The sequence below is a fragment of the Tachypleus tridentatus genome, chromosome 8 (assembly GCF_004210375.1).
Source record: "Tachypleus tridentatus isolate NWPU-2018 chromosome 8, ASM421037v1, whole genome shotgun sequence".
NCBI classification, from domain to species: Eukaryota; Metazoa; Arthropoda; class Merostomata; order Xiphosura; family Limulidae; genus Tachypleus; species Tachypleus tridentatus.
In genome coordinates this window covers 129,996,387-130,009,087 of record NC_134832.1, presented here as the reverse complement: position 1 = coordinate 130,009,087, position 12,701 = coordinate 129,996,387, and the positions used below count along the sequence as shown (strand labels likewise).

The following is a 12,701-nucleotide window of genomic DNA, read 5'->3' as shown; positions in this document are numbered from 1 at the left end:
ATAATTATAATTACATTTTTTCCTTTTTTGTTACAAAATATTTCGCAGCAAACCAAGGTAGGTTCATCAAGGTTTTTCTGTTATCGCTGTTTTGCAAATATAACGTTAATATAATAAAAAGTGAAACAAACATTAATAAGTGAATTTTATTCCCATTTAAGATCAATGACGTTTATTTTAGAGGTGTTTTATTAGCTCCCAGTGGCACAGATACATCTAAGTCACAATGCTAGAAACCGAATTTCAATAACCGTGGTGGATAGAACACAGATAGCCCATCGTTTAGCCTTGTAGCTTAAGTACAAATAAACAATGGGTTTAGTATTCCATACATTTACAATATGACCTGTGGCGTGTGGTCCGAAATGTTATGTTTCATTAACTTTTCAATGCACTGATTCTCCTGATATGGGTATTAACACTTTTGTTGGTAAGCAGAGAAGAACGTTTTGACCTTCCTAGGTCATCTTCAGGTTCTGAGATACAGTTCTCCTGTGGCTCTTGTAGCTGCAATATTATAGTTTGATTACTTATTATCCACTTCAAGCGTAGGATAATTATTATGTTTTTGTGTAAGGAGATTTATATCCGTTATTAACGAACCTAAAATTAATACATTTTTTAATTTATACCATCAAAACTTAAAAGAACACCTTATTTTGAATATTTATTTCGGACAGCTGGTCTTATTGACATAACCAAACATAAAATTATGTTTCTTAGTTGGCAGCAGTTGGAAACTAAGCGAAAAGTAAGCCAGTTTATAGTAAGCAGAAGTCCTTCAGTTTTCATTTACTAAGTCTGTATAATTATAGCTTTGTCTGGAAGTAGTTCCTTGTATAAATATCATATGATAACAGATTGTTAATATTTAACAGTATAAACAGGCTGTTTATATGATAAACAAGCAATATTCTCTTCCATACCACCTCACAAGATCGTATTAATGCATTCGGTGGTATACGTATTTTAGACCCCTATTTTCTAAATTATATTCTGTTTATTTTATTAAAATTTACAGATGTTGTACGTATACGAGTCACAAACGAGGTGTTATTGCATTGGTCGTTATTACAGAAAATACAAAGGAAAATCGAATAAATTGAACGCACTGTTTATTATTTTGTATTTGTTTTAAACGGAACAGTTTACATTATGTTTATATTCCCGAAAAAGTTTAATTAATCTATGGTTTTGGAATAGCCTTTACTATCAAAATCGTGACTTCTGTACATTTGTCATGAGGAATTCCTGTCAAGGAATTCTCAATTGAAAATACTATATATTAAATGTAATAGTGTGGCTGAATGTTCTTCTATGAGCATTATGCTAGTGTGGTACAATCTGATTGGTTAGATGACAGTCATTCAAAATGGCAACTATCAACCTTTAACCATGCGTAGAATGGTCAAACAAGGCTGTGATTAAAATGTCTAAAATTCGCACTATGGTTGTATTATAAAAATAACAGCCACTCGTACTATTCGGATCAAAGGTGGATAAAACCCTTGTGATGAGGGGTGACACTGATGAGCTGCTTCCTCCGTAATCAGTAGTCCGAAATTAAAGACAGCTCTGCTAGAACCCGAGAAAGTCTCTGATCTATACATTTAGCCCGGGTGCACGTAAGGGTGAAAATACAAACATCATCACTTACGTTCACCGGCTGCATTGTAAATTGGTTTCAAATGTATATTTAATTAGCTTGATGATAAACTACATTAAGATGGTCCACTAGTGGATAAGGAGTGAATTTTTCTAATTCACATGAGAAAATATCAACAATAGCTTTAAAGTGTTTCACGATTCCAGTTGACCTGGAAAAGGGAAGAGGAAAAATCTTCTTGCAATGGGCAATGATGAAATAACCTTGCACAGTTGTTACACTGCATATGAACATAAAGTAATAAATGATATCACCAGGCAGCTTGAGAGACGTATGTATTAAGTAAAAAATATGTAGTAAGTAAAAATCAGTTGAACATTTACGAGTTGCGCGGCCAGTTTCCTTGGAACTTTTTATAATACAATAAGTATTTCACTAGCTACTAGTGAAATACTTATGACGTTAAAAGAAGAATTGTTATTCGTGGATTAAATGAATAACAATCTTAAAACTGGAGAATGTTTTACGAGTATCAGTTATTCCTTAAAGGCACTTAGTGAACCAATTCCAGTTTCAACATACCACTACACTGTCGTGAAACATACTTTATTTTATTATTAAAGTGGTTGAAAATACAGACTCCCTGGATCAGTTTGTCTTGGAGAACCACATTTGGCCAAAATCTCCATCTGGCTGTACCGTTTTCTGCATATCTCTGGTCAGTCGGTGGATGACGTTATAAGTGGGAGGGGGTAGGATTCTGCTACATCTCTCAGTCAATTCCAACTTCAAGCACTATAGCTGCTGTTCTGGTCTAACGTTGATAAGATACTAAGTTAGAACAAAACTTTTTTCTTCTGTAGTTTCACGTTCAAGGTAAATCATCATAAACCTGTAAATATGACACCTGGTATGTTGTTCCATCAGTAGAAAGTCTGGTGCAATTGCACCTTCAAAAGTTTCTGTATACAGTATAACTGAACTTACGCCAAAATAGTCAGATCCAAATTAATCAGAATATGAAACTTTGACTCATGTGTGATGAGTATAGGCTTTCAATATGGTTGACTCATTTGCAACACGTACAGGCTTTCAATAGGGTTGATTCATTTGTGACAAGTACAGGTTTTCGATAAAGTTTACTCAACTGTGATAAGTACAAGCTTTCAATAGAGTTTGCGTGGCATGGCCAGGTGGTTAGGGCGCTCGACTTGTAATCCGAGAGTCGCGGGTTCGAATCCCCGTCACACCAAAATGCTCGTCCTTTCAGCTGTGGGGACGATATAAAGTGACGGTCAATCTCACTATTCGTTGGTAAAAAGGTGGACCAAGAGTTGGCGGTGGGTGTTGGTGATTAGCTGCCTTTCCTCTAGTCTTATAGTGGTAAATTAGGGATGGCTAGCGTAGATAACCCTTTGTAGCTTTGCGCGAAAGTTCAAAACAAATAGACAATCAATTAATAGGGTTGACTCATCTGTGATAAGTGTAGGTTTTCAATAGGGTTGTTGCTTATTCCTTCCATTTTGAATTCCTCATCTCCACCTTTCCACCCCCTATTTAAGGACTTCCAACGCTGAAATTGGGAATTCAGTTTTCTGTGGTTACAAAGGCGCATATAGCCCTTTATCTGGCTTTTATATAAAACATGTCAAATGTGATTTTGAAAAGAAAAAAAACCCAAGTACGCTTTGTGAGGTACTGTGTGCTCTTATCAATTTTGAGTCTCTTAAGGTCGATAATAACAATTATAACATCTCTTAATAACATTTATTATCTAGTTTAGTTGACCTTCCACGGCATTGTTCAGTTTTTTCTAATATATAAACCAGAATACTGATAATGTGTCCACAATGTTCACACTGCAGGTCTTGATGCATTGAAATCAGCTATAGCTGTCTTCATATTTGTGTAATTTCCAATATTTGAAGAATTATGACAATCTGTGTGAAAACCTACGTCAACCACCGACAGGTGTCACTGACACATAATAATGAGGAAAAACTATATAACATTGAAACATACAGTAAACAAATCAGGAATGGTCTAACCCTCTTTCTAGAATGTGCAATAATTATTGAAACAGAAACGTATTCTTATAACAAAACGCCTGAAGTGTGTTCCTAACTAATGACACGTCGTTTACGTTTTGTTTATTTGGGGTGGCGGAAATTTCGCTGTGAATCCTTCTTAGTGTATTAAATGTTTCTTCTTTGTAATATTTGGTTTTCAATTAACTTTACACTGGCATCATGGCACCATGAGAATTTTTAAATTAAATATCCTGTTTATCTGTAACTTATAAATAAAATATTTTACAGAATTTTCATTTACAGATATCAGCATTAACAATAAACAAAATAAGAGCTGTAGATAGTAGTGTTTTTGTTTTGTTTTTCAGATAGGTGGTCATACAAAACGAGTCATGAAGGAACAAGACTTTCCATTCACTGCTATTCTCACCGAGATAGTGTTTCCACTTTATATGTTTACAGTATCTTCTGTGACAAAAATAAGAGTTAGAAACGTTTCGAGAGACACCTGTGCATAAGTTACAGGAATATCAAGAAATGTTTTTAAGACCTCATAAAAGGTGCAAAGCTCCTCTGTGACAATACATAAAGTCATATGTCTCCATTCTGATATTTCTACTTGAGACGATGTAAAAGTTTCCTTGTGAATGTAATCTTTTCACAGAGTGGAGGTGCTTTAGAAAGTTTTCCAGTATGAAAGAGACCTCATGATAATCGCTATCATGCTACGCAAAGCATCAAAAGACAGGATTATTATACGGGACACAAGTAGTGAAATAGAGATGCCATCATGTAAATATTTGCAATCACTTGTGATTGCATACTCTTCAAAGAACGTTTTTTTTTCTCTTAAGTCCTACTGGTTAATCCCAACAGTTTGCCAAGGCTACTTATAGAACTGAAATGCAGAGCTCAAGAATGCTTTTGAACTAGTTTTTGCCTCTACATTGTTAGACAGTCTTTTGTTACGTAATGGTGCTATCATAAAATATTTTAGTGATAACTCCTCTATTATGCCATCTACTCAACTCTCTATTGTGAAATGCACTATTTTTTAACAATGAACATGAACTGGAAGATCTTCTAGTACTAAACAAGTTGTGAAAGAAAAATAAATTCAAAGATAGTGCCCAAATCAGTGTATTTTTTATTTAACCTTGCAAAAACTTAATGGTACTGAAAGCACGAAATATCAAAACAAAATACATAACAAAAGTGCTTATAAAGTCTAAAATGTCGGAAGATAAGTTGTATCTTTGAGAAGTGAGAGCACCCATTTCAAGTGAAGAACTTCGATTTTTTTCTACAAGAAAAATGCCTTTTTTATTCTAAACGTTTGGAGTTTTAGTATGCGATTTTTTCAAAGTAAAAATTATTTTACCTCATTAAATTATAAAATTATGATGTTCGCCGCGATGTAGTGATGTTTGGTCTTTATAACCTTTAGTTTTAAAATACGTTATCTATTACAATCTCAGATAGCCTGAAACTGAGTGAAATAATAATTTAGATTTAGAAATTAAATAAATGTCGACATGTATCCAATTTATTATACTTGCCAACAAGATTGTTACACACAGTTTTGTTTTATAATAGAAACATATTTTAATATACAAACAATAACATAATTTAGAATAACGGTTATTACAAGTAATAATATATATGTCCACACAAAAAAACTTTTACAAGCTTATAAGCAATATTAAGTCTTCTGTCTGGTATCGAACTTTCTTGATGTGTTATCAAAGGTTCAAAATGAGTTAGTTAATTTTGATTTGAATTAGATGCAGTTCACTTAATATGGAACAAGCTAGCTCTGTATCATTCTTTCTTCACCGGCCATATGTCAAGTTTTCCACCAATGAAGTTACGTAATGTTATTACAAAAATATTGAAGTTCAATGTGAAACCACTGAAGTTAAATAGTTTATAATGTTAGAAATTTATAAACGTTCCTAGTGAAATGTCTAGATTCAAGATTAATAAGCGTTACTCACAGTTATAGATTCCGAGGTTTATAGTATACCAACTATAGCAAACTAATAATATATACACTCTTGGCACTTAACGTAGGTTATATTTATAGCGTGAAGAGAGTTGTAGAAATTTTAACAACAATAAAAACCATACACCAGTGTTTTCATACACACGTATATTGTTGATTCTTAATTCCATAATGTTCTACAATGTTAGTGAATAGGCGGCAGTTTCGAAATACACAAACACAGATGTGTAATAATAAATCCGTCACAAATACCACATGTAACATTATATATTTTTAGATGTTTGATTAACGTAACATAGCGCCATAGTTAAGTATTCATTATTATTCTAGCTAGAATGTGAATTTTCGTAAATAAAATATTACGTAAAGCCTAATTTATTCTTCGATTCCGTATTTCATCTCACACGTGGATGTGACGATATGTTATTCAAAGTATTGTAGGTTATCAGTAGCGAGTAAAGGACTATACATTAAAACCAAACTTACATTTTACCTCGCAGTATACCACTAAACATACCCACACTTGCAACTAAAGGTGTGATATAAGAGTGACAATCTCATCATATTTGTTGGGCCGCTGATGTAAATGACTGACAGTTCTCACTTGGATCATTAGCTCTTAGTTGTGGACTGCATTACCGACCTTGTTCAGACCTGGTGACATTCTGTTGAAAATGCCAAACACTTTTAACACGTGTTGTAATACACCTGTCGCATTTTTCAAGTCCACATACAAAAACGAATAATGTACATTAGATATATTTTTAGTTCATATTTACTTAAAATCCAGTTTGTTACAACGTACGATGTACTTTGTTTTATTTATTATACCGGTTTTACTTTGATGAACTCGGTGTTATCTATATTTTATGTATATTATAGATCTATAAACAAATATCAGTAGAGCTAGATACCTTATGTTTCATAAGTTATGAAACGTTTTTTTCATTATGAAAAAAAACTTTGAACTAATACATTGTTTGAGCGATTTATCGATAAAAATATTTTTCCTTCAGGAAGTTTTTCTGGTGGTAAATCAAACACTCTACCTTTCACACACCCCAGCTCAACTCGACAGCTAAGTGCAGGTAGCAGTGTTTCGGTAGCAAATTCCACGGTAGGGGGCACCAGAGACCCTAGTCCATCTTTTTGTGGACAACATTCGCTGGAGAGCACGGACTCCAGGATCTATTTAACATCATCAGAGGTAATATTTAAACTATTAAAGTGATTGATTTATTAAAGGATATATTTTATGTATATACATGTATGTTTGTGCAAGCTTGTATATTCTTTTAAAAAGAAATGTATGCTAAACTTTATTTCACACAACTCTTTAATTTTACTTGCTATTGGAAGATGAATCGGTGTATTTATTGCAATAATATTATTAGTATTCCTTACATATTGTATAAACAATCACACTAAAGAATTTCACTTGTCAAAATTTGAATAATTATAAGCTCCATTTTACTGGAACATTTTCCAAAGCTGTTAACCCCAACGTTATTCACTTGAATAGCTAGAAGAGAATTTAATATCTTACCTTGCATTTCATGGGTAATTGGTTCATAGTTGCAAATAAGTTATCACAGGGAATGGGTTCATAGCAGCAAATAAGTTATGGAGTCTTTAGACTACTACATATTTCTTTTAATAAAATCGTTAAAATCCAATAAGTTAAACAGCATCGTTAGTTTGTTTTTATTTCTTACACTGATAAGGATATTTAGTCAACATTTTTATTGTACAAAATGTTACTTATTTTTTGTTATAATAGTACAACCCTAAAATGCATGCATTTGAAAGAAAATTTCTAAATGATTGTATGACATTATCATTAAATATTCGTTTTACTATCAGTTTAGAAGCCTTTCACGGAGCATACATCTATATAGCACTGTAAACTTGTACGTTTAGTAAAAGAAATACATAGTAAAAAAGTTCATAATTTCTTCTGTGGAGCACGCCTGGATACCACTGAGAAACTGTAAGCTTAGTAAAACAAATAACTACTATTACTTCTGTTAAACAGACTGAATAGACACAATAAGTACTGAGGTAAAACAGACTAAACCCCAGTTCATTAATAAGTCGAGGTATGGATTTATTATATATATATGTTCTAAAGATAAAACTAGGAGATGGAAGTCGTAAAACATTGTAAACTAGCAGGTAGTTCTTCGGAAACTACACGGAATTTACTAAGAATATTTACTGTAATAGAATCAATACCTATTTCATTTTAGCTTTTCTTAACAGGCTGAGATCTGATTTGATTTCACAATTTAGCTCACGTTATGACCAGCTAGGAACTGCAATTTCTAGTCACATTAAATCAGCTATATCAATGATATAAAGTGATTATTTTAGAGAGCTGTGGAACTGGTCAGTCTAAAAAAAGTGCTCAGGAGTTATTATTGTTTCAGTTCCTAAGTGTCTCATCAAAAATATTTTTACAGTACGGAAGAATTCTAGAGCACAATTTTTTCTAAATTTCATAAACATTCAAAATAAACTAATTACCACAAAAATATCTATCACTTAGTTAATCTGTGAAATTATATTTTATGTTAAATACCGTAATCAATATATGATATTGAAGTAGTTTTAAAATAGTTTAATTGCCAACGAAATATGACTGTCTGAAGATATTAATAACTGAAGCGAAGGGCATTTCTAACGTCTTGTTGCAAACTTGATTGAAACAGAATGTGAACCAAAAACGGACACTATATAAGACTACTTGAAATTTATGTGTTTTCGTGATTGTCAGCATTAAAAACTAAAACGAATCGCATTTGTGACGCATTTTTGCTCTGCCTTTCTTAAAGCAGAATGAAAACAGAAACAACATATGACCAGGCGAAGATTCCAGGTGTTCGTGATAGCCAGCATTTAATAAGTGTAACGAAGCGCACTACTAATACCGTGTTGCTCTGTCTTGTCTTTATTAAACCAGAACAGCTACCGTTCTTCTGCGACCATTTGGAATGTTCTGTTGGAAAAGATTGGATCAAACATTAACAATCTTCATACACTGTGTTTGATAGTTCATCATAGATTTTTATGAGTAGTTTAATGGAAAATAAATAATAATTTTCAGCAATGATGGTTGGTCGTAAGTTTTAACTTACAGCGTAACCATCAAATCGTGGACACAGACAGAAAGACCAAAAAGCATGATTTTGGGGAGAAAACAAAGTCTTTATGTACTGATTTGGAAGAAAATATTAGCCTTTCTCTTTAAAGAAAATGGTACTCAGATATCGTACACAAAGTGGGAAGTATTAAACTTGTGTGTGTAAAAAATGTTGAATGAACGTAAAGGGCATCTACTGGGAGTATTTTACTCCCAAAGTAGGTGTATTCCCGTGGGGGGGGAGGCAGTTATCATTATCCTTTTCTTCATATATGTAAACGATATGCCATTAAAAAAAAAACAAGTTTTAGCTTAACCTCACAATCTGCAGGCGATATGGAAGAGTTTCACAACTTTTTATATTGCAGCTACAAACTTACATCTGGTTCTAAATCAAATAGTTGAGTATTGCCAAAAACACAATAGAAATGCTGCAAAACTAACCTAGTTCTGTTTTCACAGTCAATAAACACACTTGTAAACTCTCCCAATGTATAACTGAACGGAACCGATAAATGTCACATGGACAAAATTTCTTGGAGTAACGTATGATTCAAAATTAACTTGATAATATCACTATCAATGAAATGAGTAACAAAATATAGTAACGAGAAAACTACGTGAAGAGGAAACACAGGAAGCACACAATAAATATTATTAACATTTATAACATATATATGACCAGTGGTAGAATACGTCTATCCTGCTTAAGAAATTGCAGACAATATAAAATGGGGTAGTTACCACAGTATTCAGAGTACCCAGAACAACATACCTAAAATTCATGCATAAATACGCAGATATAAAACTAATCAACGAGATACTCATAGATTGATCGTTACAGTATTTTGATAAAGGTTTATATAAAAACGATCGCTATACCATATCTGATGATAGGCCCAAGTGTGTCTCTACCCTCAATATTTTACTATAAGAAAAAGTAAACCTGCACTATATTATAATATATCATTCAGAATTAGGTATCACATGTCTGGTAATTATATTAAGTTAAAAAGTGACATTTTACAATGCAACTGTTTGTGAGAGTAAATAACCAAATGAAAAGAAGTAGTAAAATAGCACTAGATGCTATAAGCATTCTATTCATGGACATAGTCCTCAAGAAGAAAGTAGAATCAGTGTTACAACTCAGTATTTTCTACATAATGTTGAAGACCTGAGTTTGTGAATATACTATAGTATTTGACAGCTTAATATACAATAATAAAGTAGGGAGGAAGAGGTATGAATACAACCTGACCCTTCCAGGTTGCGCCCAACAACTATCAGTCCACACAGACAAGAGGAATGGATAAAATAGTAGCCAACCATCGGTACATGGTTTCAGGCGAAAATATCAAATTTTTATTGCAGAGTTTGGAAAGAAATGAGAACAAAAGTAAGCATGTACCACTAAATCAAACCCTTATGGCAAATACAGCGACAAGTGTCACAATCAGCACGAGACATTAGCGAGAAGACCAGACTATTTGGGAATTTTTTCTGGGGGCGGGGATAAAAAAGACATTTGAAGAAAAGTTGACGTTTTTTATCTAACAAAAATAAAAATAAATCAGTTTTTAACAGAACCAGTAATTAAATGTACAACAGCAAAATAACACTAATAATGTTTGAATATAATCTAAAAAATAGCATTAAAATAATTAACGAGATATTCGCGTTTGGTCAGGCCTAAATAACTTATTATAATAAATATTTTTTTAAATTGAAATTAAAATTGAAAGTTAGTTAAAATGACAAATCATTAGATAGTTTCGTTGTAACAAACGTAACTATAAATTAACTGTCAAGTTCAATTAATTGGTTTAAGCCTCTAGCCTTATAGCTGCTGTTAGAACAGTTCTTATTTTCAGTGTATTCCCAAAAAAAGGACTATAAAAATGCTAATTTGCATAAAACACGAAATTAAACTCTAGTTTATAAATAGTTAATCATTCCAAATGTAAGAGGCCCAGCATAGTGATGTGGTTCGGGTGTTCGAATAATAATCTGAGGGTCGAGGATTCAAACCCTCGTTACACCAAACGTCCTCGTTCATTCAGCCGTGAGAACGTTATAATGTAACGGTAAATCCTACTACTTGTTGATAAAAGAATAGCCCAAGAGCTGGCTATGGCTGGTAATGACTAGTTACCTTCCCTCTAGTCGTACACAGGCCCGGCATGACCAGGTGGTTAAAGCACTCGACTCGTAATCTGAAGGTCTCTGGTTCAAATCCCAGTCACACCAGCCGTGAGGGCGTTATAATAATACGGTAAATCCCACTATTCGTTGGCAAAAGAGTAGCTCAAGAGTTGGCGGTCGATGATAATGATTAGCTGCCTTCCCCCTAATCTTACACTGCAAAATTAGGGACGGCTACCCCTCGTGTAGTTTAGGCGAAATTCAAAACAAACAAAATAGAACTACTCTTACACTGCTAAATTAGGGACGGCTAGCATGTAGTTTGATGCGGCCTGTAGAACGCCTCACCTATCAGAAAGTTTTTAAGAAGTTCATAAACATACTCTAGTCACTACGAGAAAACCTACACTCCAGAATGATGAAATGGAGGAAAAGTGACATTAACCACTATTCTATTTGATGTTTGTCACTGTGATATACTGTATTTTACACCTTATAAGACGCTCTTTTTCTTTAAAAATACCTTGAACAATCCCTATGCGTCTTCCAAGACAAAAGTGATGGGTTAAGGCAAGATGTTAGATTATGATCTACTCAAAACAGTCACTCATACAGATCGTAATATCATTACTAATCAATTACAAGTATTTTCAATAACATAAAACATTCAATTTCTAATAATTCTATACTGTGAATAATACGATGTATTTGACTGTTGAAAAAATGCCAAAGCTGCATCAAGGTGTTGGTTGCTGAGTCAAAATATTTTTTTCTTAGAAATGTTTTTCCAAAATTAGGGTGCGTAAAATACGGTAGGTCCAGCTTATCTCTTTCTTAATTTGTGTTCAAGGTTACTGATAAGTAGTGGGATTTTCCGAAACTAGTATAACCCAATAACAGAAGTTGATCAAATTGTGGATTGAAATGGACCTCCTTTGGACTTAAACTTCGAAATTAAACAACTTTCGGAATACTGAGTTTATTTATTAAGTTTATAAACAATGCACTAATGCATTAGTTACTCAGAATCTTATAAAATTTTAATTTCCTAAACTGTGCAAGAAATGAAAACGATTTTCCATGCTTTGATTTACCGCGAATTGTAGAGCATAGAGCATCATCGCAAAAAAAAGTAAAATTCGTTCAAAGGTTTTAAAGAAATATTAATTAAAATTTGCAAGGATTTAGAAGATTATATTTGTATTAATAAAGATATGTCGTTTTGAGGGACTTTCATAGCAAACGAAAATGATATACTGTAAAATCTTATAATCTGGTGCCTGAATTGAAATGGACTAATTTTAAAAGAAGTAATAAATTAAATGAACTACACGACATTTAATTGGACAAAAACTTATATCCTGTAGCACGAGCTTTTCCAAATCCAACAATGAATTATAAAATTAAAAACAAAAGGTTAATTATAAGAAAAGAGTTGGAAAATAAATTATCTTAGATGAAGTAGAATTTGACTATGAAGTTAGATGCGTTATGACAATATTTATACGTAACTACTGGTGGTAGTGTTCGGGTTGACTCGTCCCCTAGTAGCACAACGGAACGTCTGCGGACTCACAGTACTAGAAACCGAGTTTCGATACTCGTGGAGGGCAGGGCACCGATATAGGCCATTTTATAGCTTTGCCCTCAACTACAAAAACGCAACGACCAACCAATGGAGGCCCGGCATGGCCAGGTGGGTTAGGGCGTTCAACTCGTAATTTGAGGGTCGCGGGTTCGAATCCCCGTCACACCAAATATGCTCACTCTTTC

General features: G+C 33.3%; 1 protein-coding gene across 1 annotated transcript in view; it reads left to right on the top strand.

The window, feature by feature from the left end:
* Positions 1 to 12,701, top strand: part of LOC143223485 (protein still life, isoform SIF type 1-like) — a 422,725-nt gene that overhangs the window by 249,119 nt on the left and 160,905 nt on the right. Inside the window, exon 11 of the mRNA XM_076451534.1 lies at positions 6,658 to 6,848. Within this exon, the coding sequence (XP_076307649.1) occupies positions 6,658 to 6,848 (191 nt within the window). The remainder of the gene's footprint in view (positions 1 to 6,657; positions 6,849 to 12,701) is intronic.